Source organism: Orcinus orca, chromosome 2 (assembly GCF_937001465.1).
Source record: "Orcinus orca chromosome 2, mOrcOrc1.1, whole genome shotgun sequence".
NCBI lineage: Eukaryota > Metazoa > Chordata > Mammalia > Artiodactyla > Delphinidae > Orcinus > Orcinus orca.
Genome location: NC_064560.1, coordinates 126,454,298 through 126,472,656, shown reverse-complemented (window position 1 = coordinate 126,472,656; position 18,359 = coordinate 126,454,298). Strand labels below are relative to the sequence as shown.

The following is an 18,359-nucleotide window of genomic DNA, read 5'->3' as shown; positions in this document are numbered from 1 at the left end:
GGAGGAAAAAAATTTAGGAAAAGGAAAATAAATAAGAAATCACCTACAGTTGCTATGAAGGGGTCATATAGTAGGAAAAAGGTACTTTTAAGAAACTTAAGGACTTCCCTGGTGGTTAAGTGGTTAAGAATCCACCTGCCAATGCAGGGGAAATGTGTTCAAGCCCTGGTGCAGGAAGATCCCACATGCCGTGGAGCAGCTAAGCCTGTGCACCACAACTGCTGAGCCTGTGCTCTAGAGCTCACGAGCCACAACTACTGAGCCCACGTGCCACAACTACTGAAGCCCGCGCGCCTAGAGCACGTGCTGTGCCACAGAGAAGCCACGGAAATAAGAAGCCCGCGAACTGCAATGACGAGTAGCCCTAACTCAGCACAACTAGAGAAAACCCACACGCAGCAACAAAGACCCAACGCAGACAAAATATAATTAATTAATTTTAGAAAAAGAAAATAATACCAGTATTGTTGAAGAGAGAGAGAAACAGAGAGGGAGAGAGATTAGGAGTGCATTGTGAAATGCGGTTGGAGACGTAACAAAATCCTAAATTATGAAACCTGTGCACCTAGAGTCCGTGCTCCACAGCAAGAGAAGCCACCACAATGAGAAGCCTGTGCACCGCAACGAAGAGTAGCCCTGGCTTACCACAACTAGAGAAAGCCCGCGCGCAGCAACGAAGACACAATGCAGCCAAAATTAAAATAAATAAAAATTTTAAAAGAAGTTTCTCTTTATTCTAAGAGCAAATGGGGATCCAGGTGATTGACATGCTCAAATCTGCACTCTGACAAGATCATTCTCACTGTGGTACAGAGGACTACATTGAAGAATGATGGGGTGTGTCACATGCTAGGGAGCAAGGGACTAAAATGGATTTTTAATTTGGATGGTGGAGGTGAATTAGCATGTGGGGTTTGTGACATCTTCTGGAGACCTTTAGGAAGCAAAGACAACAGAACTGGGAGATAGACTGGATATAGTATTTCAGAAATGAATAACTATGAAGCAAAATACCCCATATGAGCCTTAATATACCCTAAGCTGAGGATAGCAGAAATTGCTATTTGCCTAAAGAATGTCCATTCTCTCCTATTTCTTACTAATAGAAACACAGTTTTGATGTGAGTGACAACATGCTGAGACTGAAAAAATACTGACATCCCAGACTCCTTTGCAGACGGGAGAAAGGTGGGGACATGGAATAACACTCTGGTAAGTGAAATGTAAGTAGCAGCTGTTGGGTGGATTTTCTGGAAATGATTGACTTGGCCAGCATGTACTCATTTGCCGCTTGACCTTCTTTTTCTTTCTGCCTGGAATGTGTATAATGTGGATGGATCTCTAGCAGTTTCTGCCAAGTATATAAACAAAAGTGACACTTTAAGAACAAGAGACAGAGAGCTAGAAGGAAGCCCCTTGATTTTTTATAACATGATGACAGTAGTATAGCAGCCCTGGACTGCATATGATACATATGACAGAGCTTCTTCACGTGAGAGGAAAGTAAACTCTACCTTGTTAAAAATATTATATTTGAAGTTTCTGTAAGTTGAAGCTGACCCAGTCTCTAACTGATATAGAAGATGTTCATTAAAAGTACAATGCATCGGGCTTCCCTGGTGGCGCAGTGGTTGACAGTCCGCCTGCCGATGCAGGGCACACGGGTTCGTGCCCCGGTCCGGGAAGATCCCACATGCCGCGGAGCAGCTGGGCCCGTGAGCCATGGCCGCTGAGCCTGCGCGTCCGGCGCCTGTGCTCCGCAACGGGAGATGCCACAACAGTGAGAGGCCCGTGTACCTCAAAAAAAAAATAAATAAATACAATGCATCAGTGCATCAGAGTCTGATTGAGTAAGTGCCTAATAACCCAGATCTTCCAGGTGCTGTAGGTGATTCTGATACAGGTGATGTTGGTGGTTGAAGCTCTGGAATGTGGGAACCACAGTCCTACCAACCTTTCGCCTGCCCTCCCCCACCTTTTCCACCAAGCATCACATAAGTACAAATGCGCTTTCTCCACAAACACATTTTCAGTAGCATCAAAAATGTATCAAAAAAACTATTCTTACCAGAAGCAAGAATAAAATGGATGGAAAACTGTTATATATGTGATAATAGAAGTATCCATTTTCAAAACACAATATTTTAGGAGCTGGTAGCTGAGAACATACATCTCTCACTTGTATGAGGAAAGATTATGACTCTCTGATAAATTCCCATCTCTTTAATGGAGAAATTGAAGCTTGGAAATCACACAACTAATAAATGGGAGAATCAGATTCAGATCTTTGTCTCTACTAATCCAAAGATTCAGATCTTTGTGTCTATAATTAGACAACGTTTTCACTCCTCAGCTTTAAAATGAAAAGTTTGGTTGAAAGAGTCCTAAGATCCTTTTTAACTCTAATGTCTGATGAATCTACTGTTAGAATTAGAGAAATGCAAAAATCCTCTCATGCATCTCAAAGCCACCTAAATCCTGAGGGGGCTGTACATATAACAGATGAGACCTTCTAATACTGACAAGTCCTTCCTCATCCTCCACAGGTGACCTGGTAAAATTAGAGCTTGAAGGGTCTTTAGGCTCATGAGTCCAAATCCTTTGTTTAAAGTGAGGAAACTGAAGGCTGCTACACTGATGGTGTGCTTAAGGACACAGAGCCAGGATGGGCAGAGCTGAAGCTGGTATTTCAGTTTCCCGTTCTAAATCTCATGCCCTTTACCCTAGTCTAACATGCTGCCAAAAACATCAGGAATTTGACAGGCCTCCCTTTCCTGTTGCCAGCTGTTTGTAGACTCTCCTTTGTGGGAAGACATAACCACCAAGTCTACACACTGTTGCGGCTTCTAAGAGGCAGCTCTGGCAGGGCTGCCTCTTTTGCGTTGGGGCTGCAGTTGCCTGGTGAGCACTGTGTATCCGTAGCACAGAGGTAAGTAGCAGTGTCTGCAGCCTGGGAAGCCGTGATGGACAGGGAACTGCCTTTGATGGAGTTGTCAAGCGTGACTCGCAGTCTTCCACTAAGCTTCTCTCTCTCATTTGAACGTATTAAAATCAGGTGGGCAAAGCCTCTCCTTGAATCCTGTCTGTACCAATGTAAGGTTTCTATAGCAGTTTTATAACTGCAGTTCATGGTGGCATTTTCACCCTCCTGGATGCTCAGGGCCTGAAGATTCTCAGCTCCTTGCTGGCTATTCACCCCTAGGCAGAAACACAAGGCCAGAGGCCAGGAGTCAGTCACTGCATTTTCACTCTCTAGTGTTTGCATTTCCTTCCATAATTTGGGGGTACATTTCCCAATTAACAAGATTTTGCCCCTCTGTCTTGTGGGCTCGGAACTTTGGTCACCCTCTTCCCATTGCCAAGAGCCCCAACTCACTGGCCAGTTGAAGCCACAGAATCACCAAAGACACGGTCAGGAGTTTCTCCATTCTCCTTCCTTATTGGGATCACAGGAGACTCAGCTCCGGAGCCTGAAATGAAGTCAGGTTCCTCAGTCTAGTTTTTTTTTCTGAGTATATTTATCTAGTCCCTCTGGATCCCAGAGAGAGACTCAGGCTTCTTACCCAGCCAATCAGAGGGAGCTCAATCCTGCGCTTTCAATACAAACATGTTGATTTCAAACCAAGCAAATCTGTGGAGAGAGGGTACTGCCATCTTGTGGTGGCAACATCATCCTGCTAATAGAGCCGGCTGTGGAAGGTGAAGCGTTAGAGCTGATACAGAAGAAATTACAAAGCTAGTCTATTCTCTGCCTTTATTACACTCCAGTTCTAGCCTAGAGTAAGAACAGATACAGCTTAATTCATGTAAAAACTCAATTAAGAAAGAATATTGATGCCTGGTATTTACAGAATACCTCTGAGGAGCACTGTTAGGTTTCTTACAATCACTTCTGGTATTTTATATATGAGCTTTCTTTTCTTTTTTCTAATTTGCCTAATGCTGGAATGAGATTGTATATAAGTCAGGGTTCTTATTGGTAAGTAACAGAAACTGACTCTGGCTGAATTAAGTAAAAAAGGAATAAGTTAATTAATATTGGGTTTGCCTCAGCATCTCCAATAGGGTCAAATAACTGGAGTCAAAAGCTATCGAGGGCTTCCCTGGTGGTTGAGAGTCCGCCTGCCGATGTAGGGGACACGGGTTCGTGCCCCGGTCCGGGAGGATCCCACATGCTGCGGAGCGGCTGGGCCCATGAGCCATGGCCACTGAGCCTGCGCATCCGGAGCCTGTGCTCCGCTACGGGAGAGGCCACAATAGTGAGAGGCCCGCGTACCGCAAAAAAGAAAAAAAAGCTATTGAGTCACTCTACCAAACATTTAAGGAAGAGTTAACACTGATCCTTCTTAAACTATTCTAAAAATTGCAGAGGAAGGAACATCTCAGTGCTATCTGCTTCATCACTTTGGTCTTATGATCCAGCAGATCCAAAAATGATGCCTGGAGTTTCCATGGCAAATAGGATGGAGACATGGGAAACACCAACAGGAAAATTGCAGCATACTCCACTAGTATTGGAGGCTGTGGGGAATATATGCCCTTTTCTTTAAATATTGGTTCTCCTTTTAAGAAACAGCTTCTGACTTGCTAATTGACCATGGCAAAGTCTGAATATCTAACTTAGGAAAAAACTAACTTAGTGACCATGCAGCCTGAACTTCCATCATGAACCAAGTGTTGTCCAACTACATACCTGCACTGTTGATCATGCCCAGCAGCAATCTATCATCAAGTGGAAATGATATATAAGAGACGGGGCTCAGTCATCCCCAGAAGATCCAGGTAAGCTGAATGAGTAAGCTCCTCAGATTCCTTTGACACAAACTCTTCTTCTTTTGTATACTCTCCCTTAACCATGTCTATAATCTTCTGGGGAGTTCGTTATAATCAGTTAATAAGGAACAAGAAAATCAAGCCTATTTTTCATATGGATTTACACATTATTTTGGTACCACACAAAACTAGCACTATAGCCCACTGAAGGCTGAAGATGAAGGACAATCCCTCCACATCATCAGGTGATACCTTTTGGTTATTCATGTTCTCTACAGTGAGAGATGGCCCGAGGTACTGATCTACAGTGATTCTTGGGCAGTTGCTAATGATTTTTCTAGTAAGAGACTTGGAGGGAACAAGATCGGAAGATTAGTGCCAAGGAAATCTAGGAAAGAGGTATCTGGATGGACCTCTCAGAATGGGCACAGACTGTCAAGATAATTATGCACTATGTGGATACTGGCCAAGGGAAATGGAAGCTCTTAATAATGGACAAAACAATGCACTCTATAGATGTGTCAACATCTTTCCCCAGCCACCCAGATGCTTGGTCAGTGATCCCATGAGCAAAGTGGCCTTGCTAGCAGGAATGGAAGATATGCATGAAGTCAAAAACATTGGTTTCCCCTTACCAAGCTTGACCTAGCTAATGCTGTTGCTCAGTGACTAATCTGCCAAACTCAGAGACTAATGCTGAGCCCCTGATATGGTGTCATTCCCCAGAGAGACTGCCCAGACACCTGATGACGAGTGGATTGCATTAGACATCTTCCATGATGGAGATGACTGAGATTTGTTCTCGCAGGAGTAGACACATATACTTGCACATGGATTTGTCTTCCTTGCTCATTGTACTCTGCCAGCATCATCCTTATAAACTCACAGAATGCCTAATTTCATCAAGGGATTGCCCACAGTATTTCTTCTGAGGAAGAAGCTATTCTCACTGCACAAGATTACAGCAGTGGGCACATGCCCATGGGATTATTTATCTTACCTCATACCCCATCACCCAGAAGTGGCCGGCCTGTTGAAATGTAGAATGGCTTACTGATTCCGTTATAGCACCAGTTGGAAAACAACTCTGTAAAAAGATGGGATTCTGTCTTATATGATGCAATATATGCTTTATAGCAGAGACTATTATATGATGTTTTCTCCCCCATACCCAGAATGCACGAGTCCAGGAATCAAGGAAGTGGCTCTGGGAGTGGACGCTCTCACGATTACTACCAGTAACCTACTAGCAGTATTTTTGCTCCCAATGTTTGTAACTTTGAGCTGTATTGGTTTGGAGGTCTTACTCTCTGAAAGGAGGAAGGCTTTCACCAGGGGACACAGCAATAATTTCACTGAATTGGAAGATAAGACAGCCATGTGGCCATTTGGGCTACATATGTCTCACAGCAATGAATAGAAAATGAGGTTATTCTACTGACTGGAGTGATTGATACCAATTACCAAGGAGGAATTAGGTAGCTGCCACACAACAGATATAAAGAGGACTATGTCTGGAATCCAGGAGATTTCCTAGGGGAGCCTCTGGGAACTTCCAAGCCTGATACTAAACGTTAATGTTAAATTACAGCAAGCAATAAAAAGACAAGATTTTTGAGTACTCAGACCCTTTGAGAATGAAGATTTGGATCACACCACTAGGGAAGTAACCTAATCCACTGAGGTTATGGCTGAGGGCAGGGAAAATATAAACTGTGTAATAAAAGAAAGAAGCCGTCCATGTCAATTGCAGTATCGTGACCAAATTGGGAATCAAAGAATGTAGTAGTTTTCTATATTTTCTTTTTGCTCTTTACATGTGTGTTCCTTTGTATACATTGCCATTCTCTTCTTTCTTCTCACCATAGTTATTTTATATGCAGATTGTCATAGATTAAGTTTACAATTTACTCTAACAGCATTTTCAATGAAATTTCCTCCTAATTTTAGAAGTAATTAATACTGCCAGTGATCCGTAGTGACTGCTGGGATTATGGGTCTCCTCATTTGGGGGAAATGATGAGAACATCTTCACTTGTTCAAAGGACAGCTTTAGCTTGTTAGATAGAAGCATAGAGTCATTTCACCGTTGTTTGGAAGTTCAAATGTGTATGGAGGGGTGTGTAGGAAAGATCAATAACCAGAAAGATGGGGCATGCCACTTGTCAATTTATTGCCTTTCAGTTATAAATCTACCCTTCATGGATTCAGAGGGTGACTCTGGACACGGACCTTGTAAACATTTCTCCTTCGCCAGCTGGCATGATGTTAAGCTTTGTCAGTAGAGGGAACGGGAAGGACACTGCAGGAAGAAGCAGCATCTCTTCCAGGTCCTGCCATATTGTCCACACTTCTTTTTTGTTTTCGTTTTGCGGTGAGTGGGCCTCTTACTGCTGTGGCCAATCCCACTGCGGAGCACAGGCTCTGGACGCACAGGCCTACTGGCCATGGCTCACAGGCCCAGCCGCTCCGCGGCATGTGGGATCTTCCCGGACTGGGGCACGAACCTGTGTCCCCTGCATCGGCAGGCGGACTGTCAGCCACTGCGCCACCAGGGAAGCCCTTCCACACTTCTTGTTCCTGCAGTGCTTGGCCATCCTGTGGGACACCAGTGATGCTCACCTCCAGCAACGTTTTATGACAGCCCCCCAGGTGGTTTCTTGGCAGGTTTCACAATCACCCAAGCAAATTCACCAGCACTCCCTTGCCAGCTTCCTATAAATTGTGTTGGAACCCTGGGAGGTGTTCTTCTGCCTGTCAACCTTGTTCTCTGGCACCTCAGCAAACTTCCCCATCCAGCAGGCTGCAGCCACACACTTCCCAATGAAGCCTGAGTCATTGGCTTGGTAGGAGAAGGGGGAACAATTTACAATGTGTTAGTTTCCTCGGAACTCTGGCTTAGTCCTAGAGATAACAGCGTCTCCCTACCTATGCTATTTTTATGTTCTTTAGAGTTCTTTTTACTCACTAGTAAATAACTCCCTGTTATTAGTTAATAATTCTTTATATTAAACTTTCCTTGTTCAAATTGCTGTGATGTTTCTCCTGATTGCACTTGATTTGGGTAATATGGGTCCATGAAGTGCATGAGAGGAAAGGCATTAGCTGTAGAAAGATCAGCGACCACATGTCGGGAAACAGTATCCTCCTTTTCAGGAACTGTGCTTCAGTACATGGTGATGAGCACACGTGGGGGTGGATGCTACGGCAGAGGAGATAGAGAGGAGGGACTGCACCACTTAAGCCTGGGGAGCCCCTCTGGGCCAAGAAAAGGATTTTTATGCCATTACATAGTTTTATTTCAAAAGTATTTTTCCAGGTACTAATCTATAGGATAAATACACTTACTATTTTAAAAATTAATTTAGGCATTGTAGGTAATGAGAATTTCCTTGAACAAATTTTTGAGATTAATCTATAGCTAACTGACAACTGATGGCAACTGTATCTTGAGAGATAAACTCAGTGTCAGTCTCTAGAGAGAGAATGCCCCACTGTGGCCAAATAGGGAACTTAGAAATATTTTCAGTAACTCTTAAGGGGTTTGTGCTCTGCTTCCTTTGTAAAACCAGTTACTGTGTCCCTCACAGCACAGTAATACACCGCTGAGTCTTCCTCTTGAGCTGATAGTTTTTTCAGGTGGAAGGATGCCTCACCCTTGTTGAGGTCAGCCGTGAAACCTCTGATACTCTCTCTTGAGGTGTGTCTCAGGAGTAAGTGGAGGTGTTGTTTGGGGTAGTGTACATACCAGAAGAGCTCAGGACTCCCAGAATATGAGTAGTTGCACTTCACCTGCACTGGGGACCCTTCAAAGACAGAGATGTGGTCCTCAGGCTGAGTCACTGTCTGGGCTCTTGTTCCTCCTGTAACACCAATTCTGGATCAGGGATTGTCTTGCAGACAGAGGAGAATAGTTCGTTAAACTGATTCTAAATCAGAAGACCAGAGAAAGATAGAATAAAAAGAGACTTTACTCACTGAGTGTGAATATCATCACAAGCACTGAGATGAGGGTGGGCTTCATGTCTGAGCTGTGAGGAAACAGGAAGCTCCTTTCTGCAGGTTTTTCCTGGAAACAGTTCAGCCACGTGGACACCCTGACAGAGCAGTGAGTGAGTTTACACTGGCATGCAAAGTAAAAACTCTTCCTCAAAGGGCTGGCTGCTTTCTGGCTTTCTATCAAGTTCAAGTTGTGTAGCATCTTCCTCTAGAGGCCCTATCTGATACTGCAGATAATCTCGGGCTTCAGGAGGCCTTCAGTTCTGAAACAGAATGGTGAGGGATTTCCTGCACAGTTAATAAGACAAAGTGTAATGCTGTACTAAGTGAAGAAGCATGTTACCAGAAAGGTCCAGATAGAGATATCGACGGAACATAATAGAAAGTCCAAACATACAAATTATTTATGGAAATTTAGTTATCAAAAAATAGGGAAAAGATGGTATATTCAGTAAAATATGTCTTCATGAATGGAGAGTCATCTAGAGATCAGCAACTAAATTTGGATGCATACCTTAACATCAGCTACGAAATAAATTCCAAAGAGAGATAATTAATATTTTAAATAAAATGAAAGCATATTTTTATAAATTTAGGATGGTCATGAATTTCTAAACATGAGAGTCAGAAAGAATAAGGGAAAATATTGATAGATCAGCCTTCACAGAAATTTAAGCTTCTGTACAAGTATGTTAATGAAATGTGTAAACATTACCATATCAAGGTATTTTCCATTCATCATCATTGATTCTGACCTTCCTCACACCAGGAATGGCCCTTTAGAATTTTAGTTCTACAGGGTTTTTTTGACCTAAGAATAAGGCAATTCTAGAAAGATGGTAGATTTTAAATGTCCCTGATCCCCTGTGCTTAGCCAAGGAGCTTCTGTGGAAGCCAGCCATGCTGTGCCAACAGAGCTTAAGTGAGGTGTCCCATTGAGGCTCATATAGAAATCTGGGGTCAGTAGCAGGGAACTCCAGGATGAAGAGCAGAAAACAATAGGTTGTAGAGAAAGCTTGGCATGTACAGATCAATGGACATCTAAGAAGGAAACTAGTTGTTTGGGGAAAGCCTTTCCTCTAGTCCCCAAATAGCTGAGAAGAAAGTAACAGGTAGGCTGAGTCCCAGCTGTCCTTAACGAAGAAGAGTACAAGGAGATTGGAGAGCAAAGAGATTTCCTTCTAGTTTTTCAGCAAGGTACTGGCATTGTTGCTGAGACCAGTGCCCTACTGTCTGCTACATTGCTGATCACAGGTATAGAAATATCTAGGCTTTCCACGCTCACAACATTGCCTCCCCTTAAAGTGCCCCAGTAATCAGACATGTCAGGAAGGCGTAAAGAAAGGGAAAGGGTACCTCAGAGAAAAATAAGGGCTTCATCTGGGGAAAATATAGTCTGAAAAAATTATCAGAGTCAGTGACACAATTTCCCTAGCCAAAAATCAGGACAGATAGTTTGACAGTGATCAAGAATTCATTTACAAGGAAGCTCTCACAAAGAAAGAATATCTCACTCAATGCATTGTTTGTTTATTGAATCTCTTAGAAGAAAACATAGGAAAAATACTCTTTGACATAAATCACAGCAAGATCTTTTATGACCCACTTCCTACAGTAATGAAAATAAAAACAAAAATAAACAAATTGGACCTAATTAAACTTAAAAGCTTTTGCACAAAATCTACAGATTCGGTGCAATGCGTATCAAAATCCCAATGACATTTTTTACAATCCTAAAATTCATATGGAATCGCAAAGAACCCCAAATAGCCAAAGTAATCTTGAGCAAGTAGAACAAAGTGGGAGGCATTTCACTTCCTGATTTCAAAATATAATACAGGGCTTCCCTGGTGGCGCAGTGGTTGAGAGTCCACCAGCCGATGCAGGGGACATGGGTTCCTGCCCCGGTCCGGGAAGATCCCACATGCTGTGGAGCGGCTGGGCCCGTGAGCCATGGCCACTGGGCCTGTACGTCCGGAGCCTATGCTCCTCAACAGGAGATGCCACAACAGTGAGAGGCCCGCGTACCGCAAAAAAAAAAATAATAATACAAAGCTTTTGTAATCAAAACAGTATGGTACTGGCATAAAAACAGACTTACAGACCAATGGAACTGAAGACTCCAAATTATTATTTGTGATTTGATTCATATATGCTTAAAAAAACTGCCCTCCAAAATATTGTGAAAAGTTTATACACACTGAAGTTAAGCCTCCCTGAAATCAAAATTTCGTAATTTCTACTGGCAGAAAAATGGGTCATTGAAAATGTTGAGCCTGGAAAGCTGCCTCAAAATAAACTAACAAACAAAAATTAAGAAAAATACAAAGCCTTAAACCTCAACCTCTCTACACATACACACACACACACACACACACACACACACACACACACACACACACGCAAATTTAAAGATTTAAAGACAAAATCTGAGAAAAACTAAAGAAAATGTGAGATAAAATTTTATCATTTTAGAGTGCTACAGATTTTTAAGCATGAAATATAACTCAGAATCCATAAAAGAAATTTTTCAAAAATTTACTACATACTATTTTTAAAATTCTGCCTGCCAAACAATCAAGACCATAAACAAAGTCAAAAAGGTTATATTAAACTTTTTTAAAAGACACGTATATGTGACAGTCTTATGACAACTTTCTTAACATAGAGAATGTTCTGTAAAATCTGAATTTAAATGACTATAACACAGTAGGAGATGGGAAGATATATGAATAGACAATTTATACAAAAACATATAAATGACTTTTAAATGAAATGAAGCTCCATCTCATTCATAAATTTTAAATTATTAAATTTTTTTTAAAAAGCCTAACTGATAAGCAACAGTCCAGAACCTTAGTAATACACAAGGTTTGGGGAAAATAGATATTCTGCCTAATCATGACTATTGGTGGTAAAACTTATCTAGAAGAAAATGTAGTTGAATCATATAGACTATGAGTATGCTACTTTCTTGAATAATAATTTTTTCCTTGAAGTGAATAGTTAATTATTACATTTTAAATTTTTAATTATTTTGGCTTACTTACTTATATGTGCTGTTGCTCAATTCATCAATGGCTAACTTCCAATTTTCTGCTGGGTTTGGGAAATGATCACTGCTTGTTACACAGGCACTGGTAGAGAATATGGGTAGTCTGCTGCTTATTTATTTTCAGTCTTCCTATTTTTAGCCTTCACTCCCTGAATGCCCTCAAAACACACAAACAGGGCTTCCCTGGTGGCACAGTGGTTCAGAGTCCGCCTGCCGATGCAGGGGACACGGGTTCGTGCCCCGGTCCGGGAAGATCCCACATGCCGCGGAGCAGCTGGGCCCGTGAGCCATGGCCACTGAGCCTGCGCGTCCGGAGCCTGTGCTCTGCAACGGGGGAGGTCACAACAGTGAGAGGCCCGCGTACAGAAAAAAAAAAAACCAGCTATGGCTTAAAAAAAAAACCACATGGACGGGGACAAAATATTTGCAAAACATATATTTGATATATTATTTGTATCCAGAATATATATTAAAATCACAGAATTCAATAATAAAACAACCCAATAAAAAAAACACACACACACACAAACACAGCACCATCCACCCTAATTATTCAAGTGTAATTAATGCTTCTGGTTTCTAAACCCTTCCACAGGGGTACAGCACAGATCCAAGTGCTTCTTGTTTCTTCTTACATTGGCCCCAAGTCTCATTGTTTATGTGACTTTACCTTGAAATTACTTTGGCCCTGGATGAGGAACTACTGATGTCAGACTCTTTTTTCAAAATCACTAATGAAGAGTTGGGTATGGGGAATATTCACTTCTTGTTCTTATTCTCTAGAAATTTGTATGAGTTTTGTATCAACCAGAGACTGAGGGACAAACCACCATAGACTGTGCCACAGAGTGGATCAAATAGAGAGACACTCAGCCTCCAGGCCCCTTGTTGCCACTCAAAGAGTTTGCGCTCAGTTGCCCCTGCAGTTCCCATCACTGTGTCACTCAGAGCACAGTAGTACGCAGCCGAATCTGAATCTTGGACTGAGGCTTTCTCCAAGTGGAAGGATTTTGATTCTTTCTGGTGTGTGGCTTCAAACTCCTTATTGGTTCCCTTCTCATTGTCCTTCATGGCTTTCAGAAGGACCTGTGGACCTTCTCCAGGATATTGAACATACCAGAAAGTAATGGGGTACCCAGGGGCTGAATAAGTGCAATTTATGGTCAAGGCAGCCCCTTCTGGAAGAGTCATTTGGCCATCCATCTGGGTCACTGAGTCTTCACGGGTTTGTCCTGGGGAAAAATAAAAGAGTTCTGTATCATTTTGGGCCTAAAGCTCTGGGATAAAATTATGATTAAAGGTTTTATTGACATAACAGAAGAAAGAATCCAAATTTTTAGAGGCATTTTGCTTACCAAGTACTAAGAGTATCACAGTCACTAAGCCTGGAGAAGAGTTCATCTCTAGAGTGTCTCCTGAATAATGTCCTTGACTCTTCACATGAAGAAATATTGAAGTCACAGTGAAGGGATAAACCTAAGCCTAGTTTCAGACAGGAAATGTGTTTGTGTTGGGAAACTGCACCTCCTGGTGGACAGACACTGAAATGGGATGCACGTTTCCTGGTCTCCTCAAGTCAGAAAAATGTTATCCTTGACTTTATTCATGAGGTACATGCCAGTCTTCAGGTGGTGCTTGGAAATCTGATCAAGAGCTGTCATAACTTCTCAGGTCTGTTTTGCTCTTAGGACCCTGCCTGACATGGAAGTTCTTTAACAGAGCATCCCAGGTATTTCTGCAGCTGAGAAGATATCAGTTTTCTTAAGCACTTTATATAGTACTTTATATTCTCAGGTATCCATGGTGGGCCAGCCTATAATCCACTGAATGTCAGAAAAGAATCTGAGGTTGATTACAGAGGACGTAATAAGAAGCCAAATCAGTACTGAGTGAATCTCTGTGTTTCAGCATTGTACCCCAATTTATAGAGCAACAGTGACTGACATGTGTTACATGCTCACTAAATATTTGTTATACCAAACAAAACTAATGAATCAAGGGTCACCGATTGAGGAATCACTACTACTTGAAATGTAATATTTTATCGGTCCCCAAATAATATCTTTTTAATAAAATCTTTTCAGAGGAAAAAGCCACGCTATCTTATCAATAGTCAAAGAATCCTGAATTTCAGAATCATTAAAATGTGAAAACAAAAGAAATATCATAATTGAAATGATCAAATCCTTATAGAATGGTCTGAGATCAATGTCTTATTCTCCTACTATTTTCTTGACTCCAAGATAAAAGGGTTGGGCTATATGAATCAGACAAGTAGTAATCTTATACTCTTAGTGAATAACCTCAAGGATGCTTTCTGTTACCATCCATCGGCCATATTTTATTGCCAAACTTAATCGAATAATTTTCCTCCACTGGGTTAGGAACTCTAAAGATGTGGATTTGTTTCAAAAGCCTCGAGCATGAGTTAGGACTCTCTTTTTTCCCAGCTTTTCAAATTATTAAAGACATAGCTGATATTCATACAACAGCTGATAATAGAATCAATGTGTAAGTGATTTAAAATTACAGATTCTGGGATCCCACACTAACTTCATGAATCATACTTTCCAGGATTGAGACCCACAACTGTGTAATTTTTTTTTCCCTTGGCCCTGCTGCACAGCTTGTAGGCTCTTAGGTCCCCACCCAGGGATTGAATCCGGGCCCTCAGCAGTGAAAGTGCGGAGTCCTAACCACTGGACTGCCAGGGAATTCCCACAAGTGTGTAATTTTTTAAAGCTCCCAGATGGTTTTGTTGCAGCCAGTCTGATGCCAGTTTATAAGGTTTCATTTGTGATCAGTGTCCTAGACCGAGATGATCATCAAAGATCAGGGAGTAGGGCTTCCCTGGTGGCGCAGTGGTTGAGAGTCCGCCTGCCGATGCAGGGGACACGGGTTCGTGCCCCGGTCCGGGAAGATTCCACATGCCGCGGAGCGGCTGGGCCCGTGAGCCATGGCCGCTGGGCCTGTGCGTCCGGAGCCTGTGCTCCGCAACGGGAGAGGCCACAACAGTGAGAAGCCTGCATACCGCAAAAAAAAAAAAAAAAAAAGGTATGATTTTTTGAGTTAAAAATTTTTAAGACTTTTTAAAACTGATTTCTAATGGAGTATAGTGGATTTACAATGTTGTGTTAGTTTCTGCTGTACAGCAGAGTGAATCAGTTATACATGTACATATATCCACTCTTTTTTAGATTCTATTCCCATGTAAGTCATTACACTCTTTTTTAGATTCTATTCCCATGTAGGTATTCAGTAGAGTTCCCTGTGCTATGCAGTAGGTTCTTATTAGTTATCTATTTTATATATAATAGTGTTATATGTCAATCCCAATCTCCCAATTTATCCCTCCTCCCCATTTCCCCCTTGGTAACCGTAAGTTTGTTTTCTACATCTGCGACTCTACTTCCGTTTTGTAAATAGGTTCATTTGTACCATTTTTTTTTAGATTGAACATATAAGCAATATCATTTGATATTTGTCTTTCTCTGTCTGACTTACTTCACTCAGTATGACAATCTCTAGGTCCATCCATGTTGCTGCAAATGGCATTATTTCATTCTTTTTTATGGCTGAGTAATGTTCCATTGTATATATGTACCACATCTTCTTTATCTATTCCTCCATTGGTGAACATTTAGGTTGCTTCCATGTCCTGGCTATTGTAAATAGAGCTGCAATGAACACTGGGGTGCATATGTCTTCCTGATTTATGGTTTTCTCTGGATATATGCCCAGAAGTGAGATTGCTGGATCATAACGATAGTTTTATTTTTAGTTTTTTAAGGAACCTCCATACTGTTCTCCATAGTAGCTGTATCAATTTACATTCCCACCAGCAGTGTAGGAGGGTTCCCTTTTCTCCACACCCTCACCAGCATTTATTGTTTGCAGATTTTTGGATGAAGGCCATTCTGATCAGTGTGAGGTGATACCTCATTGTAGTTTTTGTTTTGTTTTGTTTTTTGCGGTACGTGGGCCCCTCACTGTTGTGGCCTCTCCCGTTGTGGACCACAGGCTCCGGACGCGCAGGCTCAGCGGCCATGGCTCACGGGCCCAGCCGCTCCGTGGCATGTGGTATCTTCCCAGACCGGGGCACGAACCTGTGTCCCCTGCATCGGCAGGCGGACTCTCAACCACTGCCCCACCAGGGAAGCCCCCCTCATTGTAGTTTTGATCTGCATTTCCCTAATAATTAATGAGCATCTTTTCATGTGTCTCTTGGCCATGTGTATGTCTTCTTTGGAGAAATGTCTATTGAGATCTTCCACCCATTTTTTTGACTGGGTTGTTTAGTTTTTTGACATTGAGCTGCATCAGCTGTTTGTATATATTGGAGAATAAGCCCTTGTTTGTGCATTCACTGGCAAATATTTTCTCCCATTCTGTGGCTTGTCTTTTCATTTTGTTTACGGTTTCCTTTGCTGTGCAAAAGCTTTTAAGTTTCATTAGGTCCCACTTGTATATTTTTGGTTTTATTTTCATTACTCTAGGAGGTGGACCAAAAAAGATCTTGCTGTGATTTATGTCAGAGAGTGTTCTGCCTATGTTTTCCTCTAAGAGTTTTATATTATTTGGTCTTACATTTAGTCTTTATTTTCATGTATGGTGTTAGAGACTGTTCTAATTTCATCCTTTTACACGTAGCTGTCCAATTTTTCCAGCACCACTTAATGAAGGGACTGTAAGACATTCCTTTTAAGATTTCTACTCTACACAACTGCTTTCGAAATGCAAATATAAGAGGCAGTTACAATACAAGATCACTTAGCAACCACGCATTACCATTCAAATTTTAAGACACTGAGAAAATGGGATTAGAGGTAGAAGGAGGAAATTTGAGGGCATTTTTGGGATTGTGTAACACTGATTGAAAAAGAGGGCCTGGAGGTTTCCAAAATGTGCCACATGATGGCAAAAATACTTTTGAAGGAGTGGTGCAGTGAAGGGCAAGAGCAGAGAAACGGGATAATTCATAGTCTGCTTCTCACAATGTCCTTTTAAGAGCCACTAATTATTGATCTTTTTGTGGATAAGACTGATGGGAGGCAGGTAAAGCTTACATTATGGTAATTGAGCTATTCCATGCTAGAGGTGTTAATAAGACAGAATGAGGATTAGCACAAAGTTTGTGACATATCAGGCACCTTAGAAAGTAAACAAGTGTACCATTAACTCAGCTAACAAAACTAAGTTAAATAACTTCATTAAACGGTGTAAAACTGCATAATATTCAAAAAGAGGAAAATCACAAAAAGATTTCACAACCGTCCTTATTCAAAACAATACCTGTAATATAATATATATTCAATAAATATTTAATGAACAAATTGAAAATCCAAAAATTCACGCATATTTTTACTAATTTTTGAATCAGATGTCTCTGAATTTCCTTAGTCAATTCTTCTAGCTCATTCTAATCACTAAATGGGCAAGGATTTTATGTGGCTGTTTTTTGTCTTCAATAAAAAATTTGAACCCAAATTTTCAGGGATAAGGTTGTTTTTGATGAATGATAGCTCTAGACCTGGTCTACGAACCCAGAGAAATATGTTCTTAGAAGGAGTGTTTTCCCTCTAACCCTACACCTGTGCTGCCACAGCCCTAACCACTTCCTGTCTGTGAAGGCAGTTCCCTGCCCTGGTCCCTATAGCAGGCAGATGTATCAAGGAGAGCCCTGGGTTTTGGTATACCTGCCTCCAACACGCCTCTCACTGTGGGCTCACTCAGTGCACAGAAATACACTGCAGAGTCCTCCAGCTGTGAAGCTGAGATGGCAAGTTTGATGGATTTGTTTGCCTTCTGGAAATTCAGTGAGTAGCGACCTTCTGTTGCATTTTGCTGGTTATAAGAGTCCTGACGAATAAGGAGAATCATCGCCGCACTGCTGGGCTGCTTGTACCAGTATAGACTATAAGTGAACTCATTTGTGTCATATATGCAATCCAGGGTCACAACCTCCTTCTCCTGCACTAATATTACTGGTTGGTCTTGAGTTACCTTCTGGGCAATACTGGATCCTAAAGAAAAAAAAAGCAGAATCAGAAGTTTAAAATAAGTACTTTGGAACAAAGAAATTCTGTTTTACACTCTAGTGCCCCTTCTTCCCAGGGTGCCCATAAACCACCTGTTTCCCCAGTCCTTAGGTCCTACAGGGGTACAGTCCCACTGGGGCCATCCTTACCTAGCCACAGTGAAGCCATGACCACCTTCAGAAGGCTGGAGAGAAGCATGTTTGAGGTCTTCCTCTAGATGGAAAGTGTCTTCTTCAATTTCAAGGCTCTGCAAGGTGAGGTGAGCCTGACAGGGTGAGGGAAGAATTGCTGAGCTATGTGTTGCTGCTGCCCCGCAACAGGAAACAGGGGTTTCCTGGAGGAGCAAGTTGATGTGGGTCATGTCAGCTTCTCTATGGACTAGGTGAGAGTCTCACTGAACCCAGACTTCCTTTTGCATTAACCAGCTCTTCAACTGATACCAATTACATCTGAAAATAAACACGAGGTAAATTTGTTATTGAAAGGGAGATTGA

General features: G+C 41.8%; 1 protein-coding gene and 2 gene segments (V, D, J or C); 1 reads left to right on the top strand and 2 right to left on the bottom strand.

The window, feature by feature from the left end:
• The window catches only part of SALL2 (spalt like transcription factor 2), a 915,550-nt gene that overhangs the window by 255,994 nt on the left and 641,197 nt on the right, over positions 1-18,359 (top strand).
• LOC101279208 (T cell receptor alpha variable 8-4-like) overlaps positions 1-18,359 on the bottom strand; it is an 83,900-nt gene that overhangs the window by 56,940 nt on the left and 8,601 nt on the right.
• LOC125963603 (T cell receptor alpha variable 17-like) lies at positions 2,628-3,475 on the bottom strand. The segment is given in 2 exon segments: positions 2,628-3,198; positions 3,377-3,475. Coding segments are annotated over 2 exon segments (423 nt in total).